This window comes from Vipera berus (genome assembly GCF_964194415.1).
Source record: "Vipera berus genome assembly, chromosome: 1".
NCBI lineage: Eukaryota > Metazoa > Chordata > Lepidosauria > Squamata > Viperidae > Vipera > Vipera berus.
Window position 1 is genome coordinate 40,924,252 of NC_138202.1, and position 27,681 is coordinate 40,951,932.

At 37.4% G+C, this 27,681-nt stretch overlaps 1 protein-coding gene across 2 annotated transcripts in view; it reads left to right on the forward strand.

The window, feature by feature from the left end:
* Positions 1 to 27,681, forward strand: part of SYNE3 (spectrin repeat containing nuclear envelope family member 3) — a 104,237-nt gene that overhangs the window by 37,404 nt on the left and 39,152 nt on the right. For both annotated transcript variants that reach the window (XM_081329122.1, XM_081329123.1), the window contains exons 6-17: positions 503 to 847; positions 3,469 to 3,605; positions 10,494 to 10,668; positions 13,205 to 13,387; positions 13,610 to 13,753; positions 14,962 to 15,096; positions 17,613 to 17,762; positions 19,220 to 19,383; positions 21,581 to 21,662; positions 23,307 to 23,459; positions 25,106 to 25,255; positions 26,733 to 26,771. In XM_081329122.1, the coding sequence (XP_081185248.1) occupies positions 503 to 847; positions 3,469 to 3,605; positions 10,494 to 10,668; positions 13,205 to 13,387; positions 13,610 to 13,753; positions 14,962 to 15,096; positions 17,613 to 17,762; positions 19,220 to 19,383; positions 21,581 to 21,662; positions 23,307 to 23,459; positions 25,106 to 25,255; positions 26,733 to 26,771 (1,857 nt within the window). The remainder of the gene's footprint in view (positions 1 to 502; positions 848 to 3,468; positions 3,606 to 10,493; positions 10,669 to 13,204; positions 13,388 to 13,609; positions 13,754 to 14,961; positions 15,097 to 17,612; positions 17,763 to 19,219; positions 19,384 to 21,580; positions 21,663 to 23,306; positions 23,460 to 25,105; positions 25,256 to 26,732; positions 26,772 to 27,681) is intronic.

Sequence of the window (27,681 nt, forward strand, 5' to 3'; positions counted from 1 at the left end):
AGCCATTTCTGTCAGCAGGATATTGTAAGGATTCAAAAATAAGGATTTTTTGTTGTTAAGTCCTAAGTCCTGCTGAATTGCTAGCAGTCAGGGATTTTATGTGACCTCTAGGTATTTTTACCTTAAGTTATATTTTGTTTTAATGAATGGACCAAGAATCTTTTGAAGATGATAGTACCATACAGATGTGTAATAATATCAGGAGTGCAGGCACACTGAATTGGTAAGGGGAGAAGATGCACACCATTGTTCCCCAACAGAGATGTGACATAAATCCAAGAACCACTGTTGCCTGATCCAGCCTGGGTCTGGTGGATTCATGGTTATGACATTCCTAGCATGATGGCCATTCAAAAGAATTTGGGTGCCTAGGCACAAGGCATGTGGGTCTTTTCTTGTATCCATAGGCAGTAATGCGCAGTGAATTTATGTTGCCTCAGTACCAGTATTTTCTACATATGAGATTGGGAATCACTTACTTTGCAGCTCTTTTCTCCTGCAGGACATTACAAATGATATAAGGAGTGGAGAAAAGAAATTCAAACATCTGGAAGCACAGTCTGTAGATGTGATGCAAAACACATCACCCCTGGGGGCAGAAAAGATGAAGGCTGAGCTTGAGGAACTGAAAAAACTCCTGGAGAATATAAAGCTAGTGAGTGTGGAGGAAGAGGAGAAACTGCTGAAGATCCTTCGGTCTGAAAACACCTACCACACCCAGGCCAGGCTGCTAGAAACTGATGTTCAAGAATTCCGTAAAAGGCTGCAAAGACTAGGAAAAAACTTTGAAAAGGAAGATGTTGTAAGAAGCGATGAAGATTTAATTTCTTTATGGAGAGAGTACATGGTTAGTATTTATTGGTCAGTTACCAACTCGGGGAAAAAGCAAATGGACATATAATGAAATTACAATGACATTAAAGCTTGCCCGTCTATGTAGATGCAAATACATGGAAATACAGGTTGAGACATCTACATGGCAACATTTTAATGGATCCCAATGAACTGTGCCCTTATCCAAGATGTTCCATTTCATTAGAACAGGTGTCCTTTGTTTTATTCCCACTGATGTCATCATGAGGCTATCTTAGGTCTTTTTTTCTTGTTTCCTAAATTTTGTATAAATGTTGGAAGAGATAAGTCACTTTTACCTGTAGTTAATTTATGAAATAATTAAAGACACCATTGTTTTTTTTCTGTTAAACTTTCATCACAAAAAATATAATAAAAATTAATAATGAAGACGTTGTCACTTCCAGGTTACAAACAAATATCTCTTCCTTCCATACCCATCCCTTACCTATATGCAAGTCCATATATTGTCAGCTTTTCAGTCCTGCTGTCAAAAAAAAAAATTACCAGAGCTTTGTAGAAACATATCTTATTTTAATCGTGGTCAAACAAACCAACTCTATATTTCTTCTTTTCACTTCTGGCCATCTTGATCTTTTAATTCTTTCAGATATCACCATAGGATTTAGTCCATCTATAATTTTTCTTTTTTTCCATCCCAACAATTTCTTCAAGGCTTTAGCGGGCCTCTTTTGTAAATCCAGTAAAAAGTCATTATCCGGGTTATTCTCTATTTCCACTTTGATTTTCAAAGTTTTAACTGAACTTCTTTTGTATATCCAATAGAAAGTCCCTATTTAGGTCACTCTCTTGGCTTGTCATTTGTGTTTCTACTTTAGCACCTCTCTGTTTATAATCCACACAGTGTTTCTAGTTCTCATATTTCTGCATTCAGGCAAAATTTGTTTCACATCAATGATTCCTTCATTAACATATTCTTGGACATAGTCTATCCATAGGAGCAGACATCATTGCTGACTTTACTGACATGGTAGCTACTAATTTCTGGCCCCATTCTTAAGGTTTTCCTGGAATATTTCAAACGTTAGAAATATATGCCATTTTGTAAAGCTCCATACTAACCAAAAACCAAACACAAGTTTACATTTTTTTTTACTTTTCTGCCATAAGTCATCTCAAGTGTCCAATAAAAGTGCTTGTTCTCTTTTCTCTGATTAGAGAAGTCGTTTTAGGCATCTCAGCAAGTTCCATCATTTTCACCTATTCCTCCTTTGTGGGTAATCTTTCCATTTTTATGCAGTTATCATGTACAGAAAATAAAGATCCACAATGTTTTTTCCAATTGTTTGCCCATCAGTCCCAAAAGAAAAAAAACAACTTTGATCTCAATTATGCATCAATGTTTAAAATTCCCTAAAGCAATATATTTGTTTAAATCCAGAAATTTCTAGCTTTTTTGCACATTCACCAAACATGATAAAATGTCCCTTCTTCTGGTTCACAATTCCAACATAAATCTGAAGTGCCTTTATACATTCTGGACAATTTCTTTGCTAACATATAGCAGTGATAGAACATTTTCACCAAAAAATGTAAGATTATAATATCATGTAGGTTTTAATCTTTTCAACCACATATTGTATATTATAACCAAAATTCTGTTTCAAATTTTAATAAATGTTTGTACATTTTAGCAATTACATGTTTATCATTTATACACAGTTCTATTTCAAATTAAGTCTTATAATGTTCAAAACCATAAACTATTTTTTCTATTTTAAATCTTTCTAATAATTGTAAACAAGAGAACATTGAAAATTATATCCTTCTGCCCTCAGTTCTTTTGATTTGATTTTATGTTCCCCTTCATAGAATTCTAGTATCTCAGGATAAATTACCTATTTCTCTTCACCTAGTATTTCTCATCTATAAAATGCTTCTTGTGCTGAGAATCACAGAGATGTTTTGGAGTAAAACCTGGGTTTGTACATATTCCATATTCTTTATTATTCTTAATCATTTAATATGATGATTGTATCTTGTATAACTTTATATTTAAGTCATGGTTTTTATTCCCTTGCCACACAACCTTAGATATATCCTTTTGCCATTGTTTAAATAAGCATTTTTCAAAAGTGATTAGAAAGTGAGGTTAGTGAATTTAATGCCCTTCAAACGCTCTGTCATAATTGTTGAGCATAATGGGAGAGTGCTCTCCTGTAGTCTCCTCATAAACATGTCTGGAGCAAATATGAGTAATCTCTTATCCTCTCCTTGTCCAGAGTGGTTTTGAAGAACTGATCTACTCTTCAGTCTTTTGCACGGTTGTTTCCACTCTTTTAGACACATGCTTTGTTCATCATGCCTCCGCTAGAAGTGCCAAGACCTTCTTAGAATTGTTTTACTCAGAGTTTTTTTTCAGTTGAGGTTTCAGGTTGTTTTTAATATTCTGTGATTTTTATGAAGCTTTGAGATGGGAGAGGTTGCCACTGTTAAGTTTTCTTTTATTGTGAAATGTTTATTTATGCTATATTGTGGCTATGTTTTTATTTTTATAAACTTTTGGAATTTGGATTTAATTATTATGCAAGTTAAAAACAAACACTGCTATATACAGGTATATCAACATTTCTTGACAATAATTTTGTTTTTAAGGCAACAAAGGCAAACCTTACAGCAGAAGAACCAAAGGCTGAGAAACTGAAGATTCAACTGAAGGAGTTGTTCAAATTTTCACAAGACTTGCAGCCTCTTTCTGACAGTGTGATCCATGCCATACGAGAACATCAAAGGTATTTTGCTGTAGTGAATGGCACAATTCAGAATAAATGACACCAGGGGATTAGCTCCAGAAGTACATTTCAATGAAAGAACTGATAGAGACAGTTTGCTTCAAAATTAAGAAATATAAATCTGAAAGGAGGCAATGGCAAATTACATCTCTTGACTTCCACTGGTCTTGAGGCTCAATTGAAACAAGCCTTCCCCCCCCCCCACTTCTCAAAGCTCTAGGTGCCTTTTATGTGTTCCCTCACTTCTTGCAATAATTAGTCTCTTAATAATAATGTGGAGACAGGCTGAAAGACAATAACTGGCTCAAGTTCACTCATGGTTGAAGGGGGATTTAAACCTGGATTCTTCAGTCCCAATATATGAACATACCATTGTGAAACTCTGGCTCAAATGTAGTTGGTTGCCATCCAGATTGAGATATTTTTTTCTCCCACATCACAGGAAAGAGATTTGTAGAGACATGTAGAAGATCTCCCAGCCCTGGTGATAGTTGCTCATTTTAACTGGCTCTCAGTTTTCAGATGGAACGTTATGAAATAACACCCATGTACTAGGTAGAATATAGGTGCCAAAATATGTGTAGGAATGGGAAATAATGGGGAATTTTTCAGTGTAATCACTCCATAGTAATCCTGTCAGGAAGGGAATTTGGACAGATGAACCATAAGGAAACCTGCATCTGCTTTCAAAATGTCCATCTCATCTGGCTGTTCAAATAAATCTCTTTTTCACATCCTCCTAAAAATGAAATCTGAAACCATTATATTGCAGCTCTTTAAAAAAGAAACCCTTTAAGACTGAAAATATTCTAACTTTTTAGAAAGAGGCATATAATGTGGTTTATGGTCTCATATCATCTAGAGACATTTGCTAACCGCATTCCTAGGATGTGCTTTCTGACTATGACTTGTGAACATACAAAAATGCCTTTTATGGACTCAGTTATTTGGTCATCTGGCTCTGTATCCTCTACTGACTAGCAATAACTCACCAGAATTTCAGCCTAAAATTTCTCAGTTTTACCTGTAGAGACCAGGAATTGAATCCAATTTATCTGCATCAGAAGCTGCATTGTAGCGTTATGACTTTTTCCTGAAATGGTGGCAGGTCCCATCCATGATTTTGATATAGACAGAATGTTGATTTATTTCAGCTTTGAGATTTTACTCATGGGATGATTTTGTACCTTTTTCTTACCAGTTGCTTTTGATTAGAAAAAGCTACTAGTTTCCAAAATGAAACTCTGCCCAACTAGTAAAATGGTCAGAAAACTAGTCAGAAAACTAGTTAGTATTGACAATACTGAGTCATCTTGAATAATCATCTGAAAAAAATTAAGAAATGCTATATTATATCTGCTTTTTGCATTGCTATCTTGTTATGGATGATGCAAGGTGCAATGAAGAGAGAGGAAAGGGAAAGGGAAGGGAACAATCCTTTTAGTTAACTTTGCATCTTACTTTCCCTCCTACTGTTTGGAAGTCTGTATGTGGGAGGATCCTTTGGAAGTGGAGCAAAATAATTGAATCACTGGCTCATGCTGAATAGGCTGTAGGCTCACTTTTTCAGAGGTCTTACCAGTGTATAAGGAGCAAAATGGAAAAGGCCAGCGTATAGCAGAATTTAATATGTGGCTAAAGGAGTGGTGTAAAGGAGAAGGCTTTGGTTATATTAGTCACAATGTCTCTAGCTGGTCCAATGAAAACATGTACAAAAGAGATGGTCTGCATCCATCCAAGAAAGGGACTGAGTTACTTGGCAATAAATTCACAGCTTTTCTGGAGAAATATTTAAACTAAACAACGGGGACAGTGAGTTAATTGATACAGAACATCCCTGTCCCCGGCAATCTAAGAAAATAGGGGAACTCAGGCACCACACAGGTTATGTAGCAAGTAAACACAGGGTCAGTCATAAAGGACTCAAACGTCTACACACCAATGTGCAGAGTATGAACAGTAAGCAGGGTAAATTAAAAATTCAGGTAAATGAGGGCGGATATGATATTGTTGCCATTACAGAAACATGGTGGGATGAAACCCACAAATGGAACACACAGCTAGAGGGATTTAAATTATTTAAAAGAAACTAAACTTGAATGCATTTTGGTCCATATAAAAGGGGGGGGAAATGACATTGCCATAGGTGTATACTATAGGTCACCCAACCAAACAGAGGAAATAGATGAACTTTTTGCTAGTCATGTAGGAAGGGCATCACAATAGCAATGGGGGAATTTAATTACCCTGACATCAACTGGGATACAAACTCTGCAACAAGTGGTAGATCTAACACATTCCTGACAAACCTAGCAGACAACTTTCTCTCCCAAAAAGTAGAGAAGGGAACTAGGGGATTAGCCATATTGGATTTAATTCTCACTAACAGAGATGAAATGATAGAAGATGTCGAAGCCACAGGAACCTTGGGGGGAAGTGATCATGCAATATTGGAATTCAACATTCTGCAAGCACAAGCAATAGAACACAGCCAAACTAGAGTCTTGGACTTTAAAAGAGCTAATTTCAATAAACTTAGAGAGACCCTGAGAAGAATTCCATGGATGAAAATCCTAAAGGGGAAAACAACTCAAGAAGCTTGGGAAATTTTGAAAAGTGAGATAATAAAGGCCCAGTCTAGCACAATACCAACAAAGAAGAAAAATAACAGCTCTCAAAAGAAACCAGCATGGCTGCATAAAGAACTCTCTGATAAACTGAAAGATAAAAAGGACAAGTATAAGAAGTGGAAAGAGGGGCACATAACTAAGTCAGAATATCAGCAAACAGCTTGTGCCTGCAAAGATGAAGTGAGGGAAGCTAAGGCTCAAAATGAACTAAGGCTTGTGACCAAAGTCGCTTCTTTCAACATATAAAAAACAAGAAAAAAGTTAAGGAAATGATTGGTCTATTAGTGGGGGAAAGTGGCAAGAAGGTGACAAGCAACAGGGAGAAAGCAGAACTATTTAACTTGTTTTTTGCATCTGTCTTTACACAAAGGGAAAAAACAGTCCAACCTACCAAAAACAGTGCCATAAAAAACAGAATAGAAACGCAAGTTAAGATAGGCAAGAAAATGGTAAGTGAGCACCTGTCCAGCCTAGACGAGTTCAAATCACCAGGACCAGATGGATTACACCCAAAGGTTCTCAAGGAACTGGCAGACAGGATCTCAGAACCACTGAACTATATTTTTCAAAGATCCTGGAGCACTGGGGAACTACCAGAGGACTGGAAGAGAGCTGATGTAGTTCCCATCTTCGAAAAAGGGAAAAAAATAGATCCAGGAAATTACAGACCTATCAGCCTGACCTCAATACCTGGGAAGATTCTGGAAAAGATAATCAAACAACAAATCAGCGAACACCTTAATGCAAACAAAGTTATCACTAAAAGCCAACATGGGTTTGTCAAAAACAGATCATGCCAGACAAATCTTATTGCATTCTTCGACCAAGTGACAAAATTAATGGACCAGAGGAATGCTGTAGATATAATTTACTTGGACTTCAGTAAGGCATTTGACAAAGTAGATCACAACCTACTACTTGACAAGATAGAAAAATGTGGGTTAGATAGCATCACCACCAGATGGATTCATAGCTGGCTGACAGGTCGTACTCAGCGTGTGGTCCTCAATGGAACTGCATCTACATGAAAGGAAGTGTGTAGTGGGGTGCCCCAGGGCTCTGTTCTGGGCCCAGTGCTCTTCAACATCTTCATCAACGATTTGGATGAGGGGATAGATGGGGAACTTATCAAATTTGCAGACGACACCAAGCTGGCAGGAATAGCCAATACTCCAGAAGATAGGCTTAAGATACAGGAGGATCTGGACAGACTGAGCGCTATCTAACAAAATGAAATTCAATGGTGAAAAAAGTAAGGTTCTACATTTAGGCAGGAAAAATCAAATGCACAGGTATAGTATAGGTGGTACCTTGCTCAATAGTAGTAACTGTGAGAGAGATCTCGGAGTCCTAGTGGACAGTCACTTAAATATGAGCCAGCAGTGTGCTGCAGCTGCCAAAAAAGCCAACACAGTGCTAGGCTGCATTAACAGAGGGATAGAATCAAGATTACGTGAAATACTAATACCACTTTACAATGCCTTGGTAAGGCCACACCTGGAATACTGCATCCAGTTTTGGTCACCACAATGTAAAAAAGATGTTGAGACTCTAGAAAGAGTACAGAGAAGAGCAACAAAGATGATTGGGGGACTGGATGCTAAAGCATATAGGGAACGGTTGCTGGAATTGGGTATGTGTAGTTTAACGAAGACAAGGGTGAGCGGTGACATGATAGCAGTGTTCCAATATCTCAGGGGCTGCCACAAAGAAGAGGGAGTCAAGCTATTCCCCAAAGGACCTGAAAGCAGGACAAGAAGCAACGGATGGAAACTAGTCAAGGAGAGAAGCAACCTAGAACTAAGGAGAAACTTCCTGACAGTTAGAACAATTAACCAGTGGAACAACCTGCCTCCAGAAGTGGTGAATGCTCCAACACTGGAAGTTTTTAAGAAGAGACTGGCCAGCCATTTGTCTGAAATGATATAGGGTTTCCTGCCTGTTCCAACTACTACTACTACTACTACTACTACTACTACTACTACTTCTTATTATTATTATTATTATTATTATTATTATTATTATTATTATTGTTGTTGTTGTTGTTGTTGTTGTTGTTGTTGTTGTTGTTGTTGTTATGTCACTAACTTACTGTGTGTTGTCTTGCACTTGTCTATATATGTTCATATTATCAGAGATGCTATGATACTTTCATGGAGCCAAATGTTATGCAGGTAGAAACACTAGTAATAAGAGGGGTTTTTCTTATGTGTTTGCTGATTTTTTCCCATGCATATTTTTGTGTAACAATGTATTCACACACACACACACACACCTTTCTTCTATTTTTAATAAAATATTTTTGCTTCCATGTTAAGTGTAATCAGGACATTATCTGCATAATCTTTTTTCAGATGTGGAAAAAGGGTTGTCAACAGCTGTTAAGGCACAGACAAATTTTTGTTTGTATCTAAAAACTGGCTTTCTTGTGACACGCATAGACTGTTTTGGCAAGCTAAAAAGGCTTTCCACTAATGAAATTAGTTACTGCGGGAGAAACATTAATTCAGATTTAAGGAAGTAAATCTGGGATTCTTGCCAATGAGGAAAAGTAAAATGGAAAGCTGGAACATTTGCCACAGTAGAGATGACAGATTGTTTGTATCATCTTCCAAAGAGGTATTACTTCATTTGTAGGAAATGATAATCTCACTAATGATTATGAAGAGACAGAAGAAACGACGGTGAAGGTAATGATCAAAAGACTTGTGCTCTTCCAAAATTATGTTAAACATAAGCTGTCCTTACAGAATAACTACTATCACAAGAGCATTAGGACATGCCAAGTGGGATAATCCCCTTTCTATTGTTTTGTTTAACTGAAAACAAAATATGTTTCCTAGGGAAAGCTGGAGAATAAAATTAGAAATAAGCTGTGCCTCAGGTTGTGAGCCAAAGACACAAGCTGGTTGGAATTTTCAGCAAGTAAAAACAGGGTTTAAACATAAACCAGTATTTTTTGAATTAATACACAAACAGAATTCAACATGCCGTCAGAGTTCACACAAAAATACTGTTACCAGATACGCTCAGAGGCAAACTGTAAATAACTTCTTAAATCAAAATCACTAAAGAATTTTTTAAACAGTAGCCAAAACTATGCTTTTCAGAATTTAACTGTTTGCATAACTACATTTTCTAAGTATTCTGCACCACACAGGTTCAGGTATGACTAGTTCATTCTAAAGAGAGCATTTTGACAGTTTTTAGTACTAAAATTAGCAGGAGGAAAAGTAAAAAAAAACACACCTGTTGACTCTGACAAATCAGAGTGAACTTTTAGCTTCATGGCTGCCCCTTTTTAAGAGTAGAATGGGGAAATAAAAAGATCTATCATCCCAACCTCATATTTTAAGTCCAATATTTTGTACATGCAAACAATATATAGAAAGGGGGTATTCTATGATAAACACACTTAACCTTGTGAGTGCACTTGCTCCAGCTGCTAAGCTTTAACCTTGATCATATGCATTATTGTGCAAACCCACCCCATTGGTGAGTGTATGGTTCAATCTATTTCAATAGTCCACTAGAAAAGTTAGTTCAAATGCAGACAGGATGATTTACTGTACCAGGCTAGCTAACTAGGGGATCCCAGAATGGAGAATACTACTAAATTGGACTCCCTTGATACTTAGCGTGCATATTTCTTGTTAATTGTTATTTGTAAACAAATTAGACAATCTTTATATTATTATATGGTTTAGTTTAAAGCTAGATTTCAGTGGCGTATGTCTTGAATTATAAATACTTTAGGCCATCTCTATAATTAAGATACAAAGTCACAAGAATAAATATCACCAAAAGCACTATGACCTTCATTATTAAAGGAAAAACCCTCTTTTGGGTTGTTGTTTTTTCTCTTTATTGCCTCTGTTGTCTTTCTGCTCTAGGCCTGTAATAGATGTTGGCCATGTGGATCTTAAAACTGATCCTTAAGAGGCTGTTGGGGAATCCAAGCTGCAGAACTAGCTTCTTGTAATTCCCTGCAGCAGGTGCAAAGAAAATGCATCTGGGCATCCAAAAGTGGTTTTGTGGATTATCTGATTGGCAAAGGCAGCTGTGGAAAGAAGAAGCCAGGAGAATATAGGAAGCAGAAACAGAGCTGCTTTGTGTTAAGACAACAGTTTACATGGGCAGCCTTTTCATCCCTTTCAGTCCAACTTGGAATTCACTTCTCCCTTCTGCAAAGAAAGAAATTAATCCTTCTTCATAATTCATAATAATACTTCATAATTTTGTTAATTTATTTTTGCAGTCTGAAGGGGAAAATGTTTAAATTGAGCACAGAGATTGAAACAGAGTTGAGGCAATGCTTCCAAAACCCCCTGAGGGAGTTTCAGCTGTGGAAACCATCAGCTCAGCGACTCCTGGACACCACAGCCCATGTTTCTGATCCTTCATTGACAGATGCATTCCTGCGTCAGATTGAGGTGATGACTTTATAACATTTGGAATTTTAAAATGAATATGTTCAGAGACCAATACATAAAACAACACAGTAAATCTTGTAAGAATTTCAGACTATTCTGCATCACTATGGGGAACATTTTCAGCCTATACAGCAACCATCACAATGTCAGGAGAACTTGTGAATTGTGAATATTCATATGCATCATCTTTCCTCATCCTGGTCAAATAATGATCAGTAAGTAAATATCAGTAAATATTTGAATACCAGGCTAATTTAATCTTCACCATAATAATCTTCAACAAGTTTAACAATTCAGCATTGTACTTTGGAATAAACAGCTGAAGAAAAAGTTAATGTAAGATCCTGGAAATCAAAACAACCCCTATTAGTATACTTTGTCTCTGTTACACACAATTTATTTATTAATCTCACTAGAGATTGAATGATGGTATGTTGGAAAGCTTCAAAAATATCTCTAGCCTGGATCCAAACATATTAGAATAGTGCATAGTGGAAAAGGTTCAACATGCATTCACCCTAAATCCCTAAATCCCCCTTTACTGCTAAATGCCTAAAAAGTTAACTCTCACCTATTAACAGTTGGTGCAAGCCAATTTCTCTACTTTGTCCTCCTGCCCACTTTGGATTTTCTTTTTTATTTCTCCCTAGGTTGAAATGTCAGTGTCCTGGAACATCCTGGAACTCTGCAGAGCCTCACGAGCTCACCAGGAAACCAGGATTTCCTTAGAATGTGGTTGGGAAACAGTTGTAGGAGATTATTTGAAGCCTTACATAGCTAAGACCATTCTCTGAAATATTACTTGCTCACATATAAAGCTCTGAATTCTGAGGCCAAGGCTCTGTTGTCTGGTTCATCTGAAAAAAGACGAGGCTTTTTTAATAGAAGAACTATAGTTGTAAAAAAAAGGGACGCGGTGGCTCAGTGGGTTAGGACACTGAGCTTGTCGATCAGAAGGTCAGCAGTTTGGTGGATCAAATCCCGAGTGCCGCGTAGCAGAGTGAGCGCCTGTTACTCGTCCCAGCTTCTGCCCACCTAGCAGTTCGAAAGCACGTAAAAATGCAAGTAGGAAAATAGGGACCACTGCGGTGGGAAGGTAACAGCGTTCCGTGCTAGTCATGCCTGCCACATGACCACGGAGATGTCCTCGGACAAGCGCTGGCTCTTCGGCTTTGAAACGGAGATGAGCACCGGCCCCTAGAGTCGGAAACGACTAGCACGTATGTGCGGGGGAAACTTTACCTTTACCTTATTGTTGTAAAATGCTCTCTCCAGTTAAATCCACTGATCTTCCCCTTTTCCCATTTTACATGAGCTTTAGGAATTCTCCCCAATGCCATCTGTGTAGTTTAGTGCAGTTTTATATGCCCATATATTTCTTTAATTTTATGTTGAGATTGATTGCCATTAGATTGGTGCCAGCTCTTACAGACCCCATAGACTTTATTTTTCTGCTTATTCATCTCCAAATTTAAAATACAGAATAAAAAGAAAAAGATGTCAACTATATGTAAAACAACCAAAGATCAATAATAAAAATGAGGGTAGAACAACTCACAAATATACCATTAATATTAATAATCAACATAAAATGTCCACCCTGATTGAAGGCTGAAACATGTATCTTAAATATCTGATACATTTCCCTCACCCCTTGCATAACAGGTCTACAATTATTTCCCCGTCAATAGTTTCTTACTAAAAATACTATGTTACATAAAAACATGTCACCAATGTGGAAGTCTGTTGTCCATCAATCAAGTCGACCCACCATCTATTCAGTTAAATGAGAAAGTGAATAGGTAACCCTTAAAAGCAAAAGTACCGGTAGTCTTCAAATCTCTTTGTTAACCATCTCTTATTGTACTTTACATTCAGAAAGTCCACAAACAACTTCCAATCTGTTATAAACTTGTCTCATTCATTGTCTCTAAATCAATGTGGTTAATATAGGTACAACTTTCTAAATAGATTTTTTCCACTATGATCTGTTCTTAATGTCTTCTCCAGATCTTCAAATGGGACACCCTCTGTCATTGTAACTGACAGTGTAAAAGATGTAACATATCTTCCTTCCACGTTGCCAGCATGAGAGTCTTCTCCAGAGAACCTTCTCCATAAAAATAGTCTTTTCATTAATACGTTCAAAGGGGAATAATGAGTCTGGTCATTTGTGTTCAAGTGAGAATTCTAGGTTGACCCAGTTATTCATTTACTTGTTTCCTTGGATGTCCATAGTATTTTCCATAGCAATGTTCAAAAGCATCAATGCTCTTTCTGACCTGCTTATTCATAGTCCAACTTTCAGTTTGCATCTAGTGTTGCAGGGAATACCTTTGATGTGCTATTCTGATATTTGTAGCTAAAGATATATTATGCTGCTACATTTATATGTTGTTATAAATTACATGCTGATAAAACTAATAGTATTTCTGAGTATTAGAATAAATAAATTTATTAGAATAAATAAAATAAAGAGTAGGAAAATAAAAATGATTGACAAAAATGCATAACAATCAAATATTCTCCTTTGTAGCTATTTCTGGTTGAAAGCTCCCATCTTAAGGAACAACTCCTGAAAGTCCAGATGAAAAATGATTTCCTGGGTAATATATTCAAAGAGGAGAGAGCAAAGTTACTCTTGGAGGAGGTTGGTGATGCTACAAAGGAATTAGAAAACCTGCACAAAGGGCTACTCCAGAGGAAAAGCAGGTTACAGGTAAGTTTCTTCTAAAAAGTCAGCTGGTAAGAAGAATAATTGTGATTTAATAGTGCAGTGATTAATACATCATCAACTACAATGATTAATACACCATTCAGTTTTTACTTCAGACAGATTGTTATTTTAATTCTGATGTACTCACAGGTCTGTGTTGTGAGTTGGCAGAAAGCATTCATGCTCTCAGGACTGGCATGAAGTCAACTTTTTCTCTCTGGCTAGGCTTTGGTATCACAGCATAAAGACTTTGATGCATCCTTCAAGCTTCTGCAAACACAGTTATCTGCTCTCAGAGTGAAGCTAAATGCAGAAAAAGAACTGCTGCCAGATCTTGTGGGTAAAGAAGCTCGGTTGCAAAGGCTAGAGGTAAGTGGCATCAAAAACCATCCAAAAGAATACCTTTCCAAAATGTGTAATCAACAGGCACAGCCAGCTATGGATGTGATGCATGTCACACAAACAAAAGCCACCAAGCTATCATTTTTGGAGTATAGACTTAAAGCAGGAAGACCTCCTTTCTGGCTCACATGGCAGCCATTCAGTTTCAAGAACACATACTAAATTCTTGAAACTGAATGGCTACAGCAGACATGTCAAGCTCGTGAAGTCACGTGATGTCGCGCAACATATCGGGACTGTTTTGCCATTGCCGGCAATGGGGTGGGTGCAGCTTCCGCATGACACGTCCAGCCCACAGGCCAGCAGTTTAACACCCCTGGGCTACAGTGTGAGGCAGAAAGAAGTGTGGTTCCTATAAGGAGGCATCGACTGGAAGCATGTCCATTCCTCTGCTGCAGCACTTTTGCCATTTTGGAACTAAATAGAGGTACATCCCTAAATTTCCAGTGACAAAGCTTACTTGGATGTTCTTGAAACAATCAGCTATTCTGCTTAATCTATCTCATAAGGTTATTTATTTATTTATTTATTTTATTTTAATTCCATTTATATCCCGCCCTTCTCCGAAGACTCAGGGCGGCTTACAAACTTAGCAGTTTGTTATGAAGCTTAAAGAAAAGGGGAACAGTGTAATTGGCAAAGGTGTGATGAAGAAGTAAGACGTACATTAAAGGAATAAACATTTCTTCCAAAATAAGTTTCATTTGCTAGTTCTCACCTGTGTTGCCATCTATCTGGACATTACAGTTCATGTTTCTGATCCTATCTTGACAGGTGAAGAACCAAGACCCTATAAGATGTGGCATCTTAAAATAAGTGTGTTAAACCAAACCAAACAAGCAGAAAATACACAAACCAATGTAGGAAGAGCATGACATAATTAAGATATAACCTCTCCCCATTGGAAATTTTTTGGAGTGGTTTATGTTTCAGAGTATATGCTTTGATTGTTAGGTGGTAGACGATTCATTTTTCTGCAGCTCCAGTTAAAAATATAATTAGCAGGATTAGAACTAACTTTTACTTGTAGATTATCCTGCTGACTCTATCCCTTTGAGATACAACAATGTGCATTTTCAAACAGTGTGTTCTTTTAAGATGTTTTCAAGTATGCAATGATTCCTTGAACAGCATCCTGCATGGCAACTTATTCAAAATGTAATTTTCTTCTACAGAGCATCCAAGGACAGCTGGATGAATGTGCAGTCCAAATGGAAGAAATAGAGAAACTTGTTCAGTCAGACCCAGCACAGATGCATAAAATAAAACAGTGTTCTTCTGACTATCAAATACTTAAGAGATCACTGGAGGTAACTCATTTTGGTGAAGGAGTCTCAAAAGATGGCAGCACTCAGCTACAGTAATCTTTTCTGGGCTTAGAAGCTAAGCAGAGTCAGGCCTTGTTGGTACTTAAATGGGAGACATTAAGGGAACCCCAGAGATACCAAGGAAGACAGTGACAAATCACTTACTGTTGCTAAGATGACGACACAAATGGGTCCAAGAAGCCACCAGGAACTGAAGTTAACTTGGAGGAGTTTTTTCCTAATTTTTTTCTTAAACTGCATGATTTTGCCCTGGTGCGTGTCTCATTCTCAGTCATCCAAGTCATGGTTGTCTCAAAGGTGCTTTTTCAAAAGGCAACTGGACTTTCTTTGTTTTTCCTTGAAGATGTTTCGCTTCCCATCCAATGCAGCAGTTGTTGCACTGGTGCAGCAAGTACTTCTCATGCTTCTTAGATGAGAGCCATCCAGAAAAATATGTTCATCAGCCCATACAACCTGCATCTTTTCTTATGGTTCATAATGGACCCTTATGACAGGGTTTCTACTCCTCTTGGGATTCCAAACAAGCAGAAGAAAATGTGGGGTAACATCCCAAAATTCATGATAATAATAACAGTTCTGTTCTTTGGTAAACACAAGTAAGTAAAATGGTCCATCTCTACAGGCCCTTGCCTTTCCACCAATCATCTTGGAGATGTTACCTTTATGGAGATGTTGCCTCTAGGTCTTCTTTTAGTGATTTTCCAGATATGTTCCAAATAGAGATGAATCATGGGGCCATGCCCAGGACCCCTTTATCCAAGAGAGCAGATTGTTGGTGTAAATAATGGGAGAAATAATATTGATTTGCTTTGCTTTGCTTTGTTTTGTTTTATTTATTTATTTATTGTATTAAAATGTATACCACCCATCATACAATATAGTGAATCTGGGCAGCTGGATTAATAATACTAATGATGCATCTTGTATTGGCATTTTTCCATTATAATTCAGAAGGGAACAATGCAATATTGGGAAGAAATAGGAGCCCATGCTGTACATTTATGTTTATTACATGTAATATTTGCTATGTGAAATGATTGCTCTGTTGAATGATAGAGCAATGCTTGGAGTATGTAATTTTATCAACATCAGTCCATTTCCAGGAAGTTATTAAGTGATGGAAGCTGTTGCTATGTGATCTAAGAGTTTCAAATGATGAGTAAATTAGGCTGCTTTTACCAAGGCAAGTTGCCTTTTGTTAAAAGTGTAAAGCTAAGAATGACAACTGGAGTTATTTGGTTCTGAGTAATTAAAACAATGAATGTAGAAAGACAATAAAAATAAATAATGATATTATTAGAAGTACAGTATTTCATTGGCTACATAGTACTTCATTAGAAAGGGAAGCATAAGGCATTTTTATTTGTGGAGCACCACTATGTGGCCATATTCAGATCTGCAACTCTAGATGTTTTTGCTAGTGAAGGTAAAATTATGTTAAATAGTCATTCACTTTAACAAACTACTTCAGGGTTTTTTATTGTTGAGAAATTATTTTTCTTAATAAGAAAACAATTTATAAAATGAAGATAGAGTATGAATCTGGAAATCATAAAATGTGCAGTATGGTTTCATGCATGCCTACTTTGGTGGAAGTTGTATTAGGTTCAATAGAATTTGCTCCTAAGGAAACGCTACAGCCTTCAATTAGAGATTGCCCTCACTTACTGCCCTCAAATGGAACTAGCACTCTTGCTAAAAGCTGTGGTTGGTAAAGTGAAAAATTGCATATTAGTGTTTGACATATGACAGTAGTTCCAGCTGTGATCATTAGCAAATTACCCACAGTTGTTAAATGTGATGTCACATGACCACAACTTGCACCTTCCAGCTGGCTTCCTCATTAACACTGCTGATCAGAAGCTAGCTGTGATGGTAAGAAATAATAACCACGTGACCCTGGGCCCTGTCACCATTGTAAATGCACCCTGATTGCCAAGTGCCCAAAATAATAATCACATGACAGAGATGCTGCAATGGCCACAGCTTCAGCCACCAAACATACTACAAGTCTTTTTCTTCAGTGCCATCACAACGTTGAACAATCACTGAATGAGTGATGAGTAAACAAGGACTACTTGTATTTTTCTTTTGATAACTTATAGCAGGGATGTCAAACTGCATCATGGGCCAGATGCGTCATGCCGAAATCGTGCCCACCCCATTGCCAGCAATGGGGGGGGGGAAATTACATCACAACATGTCACACGACGTTGCGATTTTGACACCCCTGACTTATAGCATCCTCTAGAGTTGTTGAGATGATTAAAAAAACCCAGTCCTCATTAATATCAACCCAACTCTGGCTGAATGATTCTGGAAGATGCTGTAAGCCACTGGTAAGATCCTGTCTTCATCTTGGTATGTTTATTTTAGGGACACTTAAGGTGTATTTTGGAAAGTGCAAGAAAAGTTTCTACATAATTTTTTGATCCAAGGAAAGAAATCCAATGAGTTCCCTTATAAATGATGACGGGTCTTCCTGTGGTTCTTTGCAGATCATGATTGCACAAAATAAGAAACATATTCAGAAACACTGGGCTTTTAATGACAAATTATCAGAATTCCAACAGTGGCTTACCGTGACCAAACAGAAAGTGGAATATTACTGTGATGCTACAACTCACAATGCAATTTTGGACTTGGAGGTAAAGAACCTTTCTTCTCTTGCAAGGTTATCTTTCCAATGGATAGAAAAATGAGGATTCAACTGAGGTTTACATTTAACCTACAGTTTAGGAATCAGCAAAATATTTGCAAGGTGCCATGTATTATTTTTAGGAAGTACTATTTATTTTGAACTGCACTGTTTTTAAAGGCCATATGAACACTAAAAACAAGAGAAATTTATATGTGTCTGTATTATGGAACTTGAAATGATATGTAGTTCACACAACAGTATAAAAATGGAATCTCCACATTTAGAGACAATACACTTCTGAATATCATTGCTAAGAAGCCATATTGTTTGAAGTACACTACCTTTCATTTCCTGCTGGTTGACTTCTTGAAGGGACGTGGTGGCTCAGTGGGTTAGGATGCTGAGCCTGTCGATCAGAAGGTCGGCAGTTTGGCGGGTCGAATCCCGAGTGCCGCGTAACAGAGTGAGCGCCTGTTACTTGTCCCAGCTTCTGCCAACCTAGCAGTTCGAAAGCACGTAAAAATGCAAGTAGAAAAATAGGGACCACTACAGTGGGAAGGTAAGAGCGTTCCGTGCGCCTTTGGTGTCGAGTCATGCCGGCCACATGACCACGGAGACGTCCTCGGACAAGCGCTGGCTCTTCGGCTTTGAAATGGAAATGAGCACCAGCCCCTAGAGTTGGAAACAACTAGCATGCATGTGCGGGGGAACCTTTACCTTTACCTTTTTACCTTTCATTTCCTGCTGGTTGACTTCTGACAGCACATCTGATATCACCAAGGGAAACAAAATGTTAAAACAATTTATCTATGAAGGATATGATGATCTGTCAAAATTGTATATTCTAGCAGGCTGCCAAGGTACAAACAGATTACTCTTATTAGAAGCATGAAGTGATACTTCCAAGATTTTTGGAACTTAGGCCAAAAACCACTTGTGGACTTAAAGTTGTTCGTTCTCCATTGCTACTTTAAAGGAGACCTTGGTCTGATTAAGAAGAGTACTTCTGCTGTTCTTAGAGATTTTAGGTATTCATTTATAATAATGTCATCGATACATAAGATTCCATTAATAATATTTGACAACTTTTCATAATAAATGACAAAAGATCCTACTCCAAATATGCACTTTGTCTTTCATTTATATTAATGAAAAACGCCATAAATGTTAACAAAATTTAAACTGACTCAGAGCTAAATATGCAAATATAATAATGATCTTAAGCATTTATTTTCATGTATCATGTGTACTGATATGGATTTCATGGTGCTCTCTGAGCTTGGTGGTTTTCTTGCAGATGTATCATTATCAAGCTAAGTAACATCATCAGTGAACTGATCGTTACTTACTGTAGTTTGGTAAAGAAATACCTGCATTTGAAAGCCACCAAGCTCAGTTCAATCGTGAACTGCAAATATTCTCTTCCATCAGTACATTGATGTGTTTGTATCTTGTGCCTTTTAGAGATTGCAAACTGAGTTTCCAGGTAGAGAGATCCAGTTACATCTCATTGAAGCCCATGGACATTTGGTTATGAAAGACACTTCTCCAGAGGGAGCTGTGACTATCCAGGCTGAAGTAAAGAAGTTGAAGGACTCATTCAAGTTTCTTGAAAACCTAATGTCACGGTAAAAGGTTTTTGCACTTTTGTTTCAAGGCTTTTTTATGCTGAAATGTAGCTGGCTGGGGAAAAGAAAAAAAACCAAAAGTAGGGGGATGGGGGATATCCATCAAGAATAGCAATGACTATAATGTCATTTTCTTCTTGTTTAATATTTAAAAGGTATGTGCATCTGTTTTCCAGATTGTGGCTGTACTAAATACAGGCTACAGTTAAGAAGGTTATTTATTATTTATTTATTAGATTTCTATCCTGCTGCACTCCCACTAGACTAGACTCTTGAGCAGTGTTAAGAGTACAAACATTAAAATATCAGAATTACTAAAATCCAGGAACAGAAAACACATCAAACAAAAATCAAAAAGTTCAAAACACCCAAACCAGTAGAAATGAAGAGGATCAAGCCCCAAATATTCTCCAAAGAGCTTTGTTTTCAACTGCTTAGGGAAGGCAGCTAAGGTCAGGGCTAATCTAATATGCTGAGGGAGCCCATTCCAGAGCGCTGGTATTGCTACCAAATGGCAGCTCCTTTGTAGCTCATTCCCCCACACCTCCCAACATGGGGCATCATCAGTTGCTTTTCCCAGTAAGAACCAATACGTTAGGCCAGTTTTAGTGGGTAATGCCATCCTGAAAATAACTTGGTTCCAAGCCATAAACAACTTTATAAATTAGAACACCGGTATATTAAATTGCACCTGGACATCTATAGGGAGTTAGTGCAGGCCCATACCATGAGTATAATATGCTTTGCCCAATGAATATCAGATAATGCCCAGGCCATTGCAATTGTGATTAACTGAAACTTCCAAATGGTAACTAAATAATGGTATATAGAGCTATTGCAATAGTCTTAACTGGGGATGAGGATAGGAGTCACTGCAGCCAGATTTTCTCATACTTGGTATGGTCACAACCAGCATACTGTACCAGATGAAGCTAAAGAAAGCATCCACTGCTGATCTAATGTTACTGAGAAGGTTGCCCAAGTCATGGGCCTGCTCCTTCAGAATTAGTACTTTCCCATCAAGAGTCACCACTGGAGCCATCCTAGCATCCTGATGAACAAACTCTGTCTTGCTAGGATTCAGTTTAAGCTTGTTCTGTCCCATCCAGAACTTCAGAACCTCCAGTCCACAGGACAGTACAGACTGGGTAGAGATGAATGTCATCACTTGAACGGGTAGATAACCTGACCCAGTGATTTCTTGTGGATACTGAACAATAGCAAGGAGAGGACCAATCCCTGTGGCTCCCCACAAGGGAACAGCCACCCAGAATCACTGTAAAAAAAGTGTTCCCAGTCCCCAACCCTTGAAGATGCTCCAGAAAGATACCATAATTGATGGTACTGAAAGCTGCAGAAATATTTGACAGGCTCAAAGCACATGCATTCAGATCCCAGTAGGGCTCATCTCTTAGCATGATTATCTCCATTCTGTGCCTTGGCTTAAGTAATAACCAATATCTTCAAGTAAGCCAGAAATAATGCAACTCACAGAGCACAGTGCTACATGAACCTACCAAAGCATGTCCATCATTGCCTATGTTGCTGCTTTCTGGATCAGTTGAAACTTCAGGTGATCTTTGAGGGCAATCCTGTGTGGAATGTACTGTAGTAATCAGACCATGAGCTGATCAGGGCATGAGTGACTTATCTGAAAGGCAGATACATATAAGCATATTATACTACACACTTAAGTTGTGAAATCTTTTGATTTGTGTTCTCATGTTGTTAAAATACAATCTGATCATAATCTTTTGTTAATGGTTTGTTTCTTTTTTCACTTAGCCTAAATCAGGTGTGTCCAGCCCACAGTCCGTGGGCCACAAGTGTTCCTAGACAACTTGTAATGCGGCCCCATAAGATATAAAAAAATATTAAAAATAAAGGAAGTTTCTTATTTTAAATCCATGAACTAAATTATATATTTTATATGTGGCACAAGACAATTCCTCTTCATTCAGTGTGGCCCAGGCAAGTCAAAAGGTTGGATAGCCATGTCTTAAATGATCTCTCCCTTTATAGCTTACTGTTTTGTGAGACCACCCTGAATTGTTCACTAAACCATAGTTAAGAAACCTGGCTTAGTGATATATGTGAAGCAAAGCACAGAGTCAGTATATTTACAAATGTTGTCCATATTACATTAGGAATCCTCCCCTTTTTGGTTGCTAATTTTAGTCTCTTTCATTCCAAATAGGACAGCAGTTGATGTGAGTAAGAAGATAACTTGTATAGACAACAGGCGAATGGAAAAGGTGGCTGTTTCTGAGCACTTACAGGTGAGAAAACCAGATAAGCTAATTAATGGAATACAGGTGGTCCTTTACTTACAAAAGTTCATTTAATGACCGTTCAAAGTTACAATGGCGCTGGAAAAAGTGATTTATGCCTGTTTTCAACACCATTGCAGCTTCACCATGGTCACCTGGAGGATGCTTGGCAACTGGTTCATATTTATGACGGTTGCAATGTCCCGGGGTCATGTGATCCCCTATTGTGACCTTCTGACAAGCAAAGTCAATGGGGAAACCAGATTCACTTATCAACCATTCTACTAACTTAACAACTGCAATAATTCACGTAACAACTGCAGCAAGAAAGGTTTTAAAATGGGGCAAAATTCACTTGACAAATGTCTCGCTTAGCAACAGAAATTTTGGGCTCAATTGTGATCTAAGTGGAGGACTACCTGCATTTTTATTATATAAAGCTTTAATTGGAATGACCTTCCTATATTGCTAATGAGAGCTATTTACGGTGTTAGTGTATCCTAGTTGAACTGGTTAATGTCTTGTTTGAATAGAACAATTTCTTTCCTTTATCCACATTTCTACCACACATTCAGTAATAAAAGCACATGGCCTAAAAAATAAATATTTTGTACTACTAACATAATTATTTCTAACCATCACAGAAAAACTACAAAACTGGTAGCAGTGGTGGGATTCAAATATGTGAACAACCGGTTCTCTGTGTGGATGCCACTTCTGGAAGTCTATTCTGGGCCTGGGCAACAAAAAATTAGCTACCAGTTCTGCTTGGTAGTATTTCCAAAGGTCACATGAAATACATTTTGCCAACTTCCTGAATAGAAACAGGAGTGGATGAGTTCTTTGTCAATATATCCTGAGAAGGCGATACTTTGGGATTTATTTATCAAAGTATAATCTGTCTTATCATTACAAAACTGGTAGTTTTTTTTCAGATAGCCTCTTCTCATTGGACTTGATTTGTAATAACACATTGTTAGTTCTTTGTTTTCAATCTTTGTATATTTGCAATGGATAAACAGCTTTTCTTCCAGTAGTTCTGCAGCTGCTGGTCCTGGTTGCTCAGTCAACAATCCTGAGTCCTCTAACCCATTCGTCATCAGACATGCAGGAACTCTAACAGCTAGCATGGTCCTTGTTGACCCAGGTGACAAGCTATCCAGTATGGGCTTCTGTAAATTACATCTCACCAGATTGTTTATGGGAGAGACAGTCTTTACCTGTCCAATATAAGTTGAACCTCTGACATAACTCTCATCTTCCTCAGAGCACAAAAGTCCCACAACCAAATCTAAGTAGCCCCACAACCTCTTCACAGTAGTGCCTCACTATTATTATTACATCTTTCATGCCACAGGTTCCTTACCCCTGGTTTAAATTTTGCAGTCTCAAAAGTAACTATAGCAAATTATTTAATAAGACTTATTTAGCAATACAAGTTTGTATATATCCTAGGATGGTACTTTAAATCTTTCAGAAAAATGTTGTCATTTCTCCCCTAATTTAATCTAACCATCAGTGTGAAATAATTCCTTTCTCTTGTGCACTCTAACAAAACAATTTACTTTCAGAAACTATGTATATATGAAAGAGATGTTTTATTTTCTTGTTTGCATTTACATTATGTCTTTTTCTTTGTTTTCTATAATTCAGAGGAAAATGGCTAAGGGGGAAGATACCAATGAACTCCAACTTATTAAGAACTTTGAACAATGGTTGCAAAGAGAAAACAACAAGCTTTCCAAAATTCTTGCCTTGAATCCATTGAACAGTGAAGAGGTCAAGGCAAGATATAGCAAGCTACAGGTTTGTTCAACTCCAGCATTCCAGATTAACCTTGCATTTTGGTACCATGTTGTTAAATGTGTTTATGAATTCAGTTTTGACTACTGGACTAGTTAGAAGTATATTTTCAGAGTTCTGTACAGGAGTTTTTTCTATCTCTCCTTAAAGATGCCAAAACTGAACTTAGGCTCTTCTGCAAGCAAATTTCAGTAACCTCCTTAGAAACTCTGATTAGTGAAACTTCCAAACCTCAATGTGGGTTGGGGGGGGAGAGATCTTGAAGCCAATTTCTCCTGAGCTTTAACTTCCAGTCATACAAGTAGAGTTGCTGTAGTACAATTTAGTGACAATCAGAAACACAAGTTCCCCATCTCTGATTTAAGACAAGATCAAAACAATATGTTCAAATTTCCTAGAAACAAATTGGAGGCCAATAGGGTGATTCCAAGAATTGTGTGAAATGGTCTATTTGTTGGAGTCTTTGTTGTGTCTGAGCTTGGCTGTTTGCTTGCAGATGCTTCATTATCAACTGGTTATCATCATCAGTGTGAGTGAGTGTTGGGTTTGCTCTCTGTTTATATCCCCTTGTTCTGCTTGCGTTAGTGGAAGTGTGATTTTCTCCTTGGTAGTGGCTTGATTAGAATTATTTTCTGCTTGATTGTCTGGGATTAATCCTTGTTTATCTGGGTGTTGGCTGCTAGTGATAATGTGTTCTGGTCTTTTTTTTTCATTCTTAGATTTTTATTGGATCCTTTGAATAGTTGTAAATTTTGTTTATATGTATCTATTGATGGGTGAATTGATGGCAATAAAATGCATTGTTGGGGAGAAAAATAAATTGTGTCTATAGGCAAGGACATAATTATGATCCAAATAGACCAATGAATCTGTGATCCGAATTTTGCTTCCTCAAAATGGTGTAGCTTGTGAATAACAAAGTGGACATGACTCATTCATAGATCTCATGCCCTGATCAATATAGATCCAAGAGTACCTCAAGGTCTATATTTTAAGGTAATTGAAAGTCTGATAAATACTAAACATGAAGTACCAAGCCAGGGAATGACACTATTATATGTTTATGCTTTAACATATTTGTGAAATTGATAATCCTATTACAAATTTTTCTGCTTGAAAATACTTCTGAAATTCCTCCAATATGTGCTGCTACTGGAAGCTATCTTCAGCTGCCACTTTATGCTTGCTTACACTTCACTGATATGCAGTGAGGGTCTGCCATGAACTATGGAGAAGGGGGACAAAGGGGGCATGCTTGGAAAATTGAAAGTAGGCGCTGTACCATCTTGAAAAGCTGCTTCAAGGTCACCCAGCTGCAAGAAGGAGGGAGTGGCATACCAGAGCACAACTGAACTATTGTGAAAACAGCTTGCAAGAGTTTAATTGGTATCATTGGTGTAGGAAATGAAAGTTAAGAAGTATAACATAGCTATTTTGACACACAAATCTCAGTTCTTGGCTATGCATTACTGCAATAAACTTGATGTCTAATTAAAATATACCTTGCTCACAAATAGAGCCAAGGGTTATTTTCTAATTAGAGGTTTAAGTTTGTGGCAGGTTTGATACTATCCATAAGTACATATATCATTTTCAAAGTTGGCAGAGCTCTATTCAGCTTTTCAAGTTGATACTTCTTTTGCCTCCAGGAGCTTCAGCTTAGAGTCCCTGAAGGTCAGTATCATTTTGAAGAACTTCTTCATCTTCAACCAGCTGGCCGGAACTGGGATGAACTAGAGGAGTTGCGTTACCACTGGATGCTCTACAAGTCCAAACTGAAGGACTCCAATAACACATTGGTAGGTCTTATTATCTGGGGTTAGGGAAGGTTAGGGAATGAGAAGGAAGGATTCACTGGAGAAGAGCCTAATGCTGGGAAAGGTTGAGGGCAAGAGAAGAAGGGAACGACAGAGAATGAGGTGCCTGGATGGAGTCACTGAAGCAGTAGGCGTGAGCCTAGATGGACTCCAGAAGATGGTAGAGGACAGGAAGGCCTGGAGGAACATTGTCCATAGGGTCGCGATGGGTCGGACATGACTTCGCAACTAACAACAACAACAACAACAACAACATTATCTGGGGACAGTTAGAAGTAGTGTGATTATGAATTTCTTCAGATTATTCTGTCCATTCTTAAACTTTATTTTAAAATTATTCTATACCCTGCCTCCTGCCCAACAAAACTACTATGTTTAATATAAATCTGGTCAGTCCAGCCAAAAATTGTCTAGGACCAAATATTACAGAAAATACAAAGCAGTTTATCTCATAGTGGTTATGGAAAATCCTTAGCAGCTTTAAAATAGTGAAACAGCAAATAGCTTCTTTATGAAAAATAAATCTAATATGTTTCTTCCCCCCCAAAATTTACTCTTATTTTGATTGTTTAATGTGATGAATACACATTAGATAGCTGCCATTAAAGACTGTAGTATCTATACTTTCCAGTGGAAGGGTGGAAAATACACGTCCCTCCAGGAGTTGTTAATACTATAGCACTCAGTGGTCCCAGCCAGCATGGGCAGCTGTGAAAGATATTAATTTGCAAAACCTGGAGGGACACAGCCTTCTTTCTATGATTGAATATGATTTGTGTAACATTTCTACATTAGTATACTAAATTTATTTCATTGGCTTTTCCTTGTAAAACTAGAGAAATTCTGGCATGTTACTATGTCTTGTTATTTTATACATGTCATTCGGAAAGAGAGGAAAAAGAGATGCCGAGTATATATTCTATGGGACTTTTATTTAGTGTTCTCAGCACCATTCAGCTTTTTGGAATTCTAAACTTGGATTTCTTGGCCAGTTTTGCCTTTGGCTGGTCTGGTTCTAATCTTTGCTTTCTGATATTTAGAAAGCAGAACTTATTTTATTAGGTGCAGAGTATTTTGTTCTTCTCAATACCCACATGTTTGAATTATTTTAAAAATGGAAAAAAATGTGCCTAATAAGATAATACCAAGAAAAGTTAATGTGTTTAATGTTTTTACGGGTCTATATTTTTTATCCATCTACCCTCCTGCAAAGTAACATCATATCAGTAGGGGTCAGTAATAGCTAAGTCATTTCTGCCTTAAGCTGATATCTAAATTGTTAAGCAATGAAACCATTTAGTATTTAAATGGTATGTACTATAAAACTCATTAGACAGAAATTGCCTGCACTTCTAAGTTGTCCGAATAAAGACAGTTTTTCAAACAGTATCCACGCTGTGATGTACTTTAAATAGGAACATTCTTGATTAATGCTTTAAAATTGTATCTTTTTAAACAGATGACAAGCTATTTCAAAGAACCAAACCTCTTCAGAAAGGTAAGGCTGTTTTTGTCCACAAGAAAAAAGTAGGAGGGATGTGTATGTGTATATACATACATACATATACATATCCTTTAGAAATTCTTGAAGTAAAATTATCTTGTTATGGAGAATATAATTGTTGAATTATTTCTTCAAAACCATCAGTTAGATGGCCAGTTTGGTTTAGGTAATTACAGGTAATACAAATATTTCTTGATCAATGTTTCCAAAGTCGAAATAGAGAGATGTTCTTGATAAAGACAGAATAATAATTTGTATAGAGCTATGGAAGATGTTTCCTTTGGTGTTTAAGTACATATAAACTGTAGTGCAAGTTTGGCTTTTCTTAGACAATAGGCCTTTATCTCTTTGTTCCCAAAAGTTTATGCTGTGGATAAAAGAGGAACTAAATTAGACTTCAACAGGCAGCTTGTCTGAAGAATTTCCAGATAAGCAGTCAATAACTACTAGTTCTCAGTAGACCAGCCATGTAATTCTAATACTTTAACCTTCATAATCTCCATCTTGGCTTGGATTCATTATCTTAATAACTTTATGTCCTGCTTCATCCTCTGTACTTTTGTGACCATGTGTAACCAGCTTTGTGGCAAATCATGTTATTTAATAGTACCTAATCATTTGAAGAGTTTGCTAACTGTCAGGGGTTAAGTAGGGAATTGACTGATGGGATAGTCGGCCCATGGGACCTTGTGGACTAGGCATTCCCAAGATGGTGCTGTAGTTGTAAAATTGAAGAGATCTGGAAGACTTCACATTGAGAAAATTATTTCTCAATGCTGCAATCTCTGATTAGTTAAGCCAGAGGCAGTCAAATTTGGGGCTGGTATGCATATTTGAAAGCATATTCTGGGTCTCTTACAAGTTAGCTATTACACGGGAAATGTTGTCTGAAATATTGCTAAAG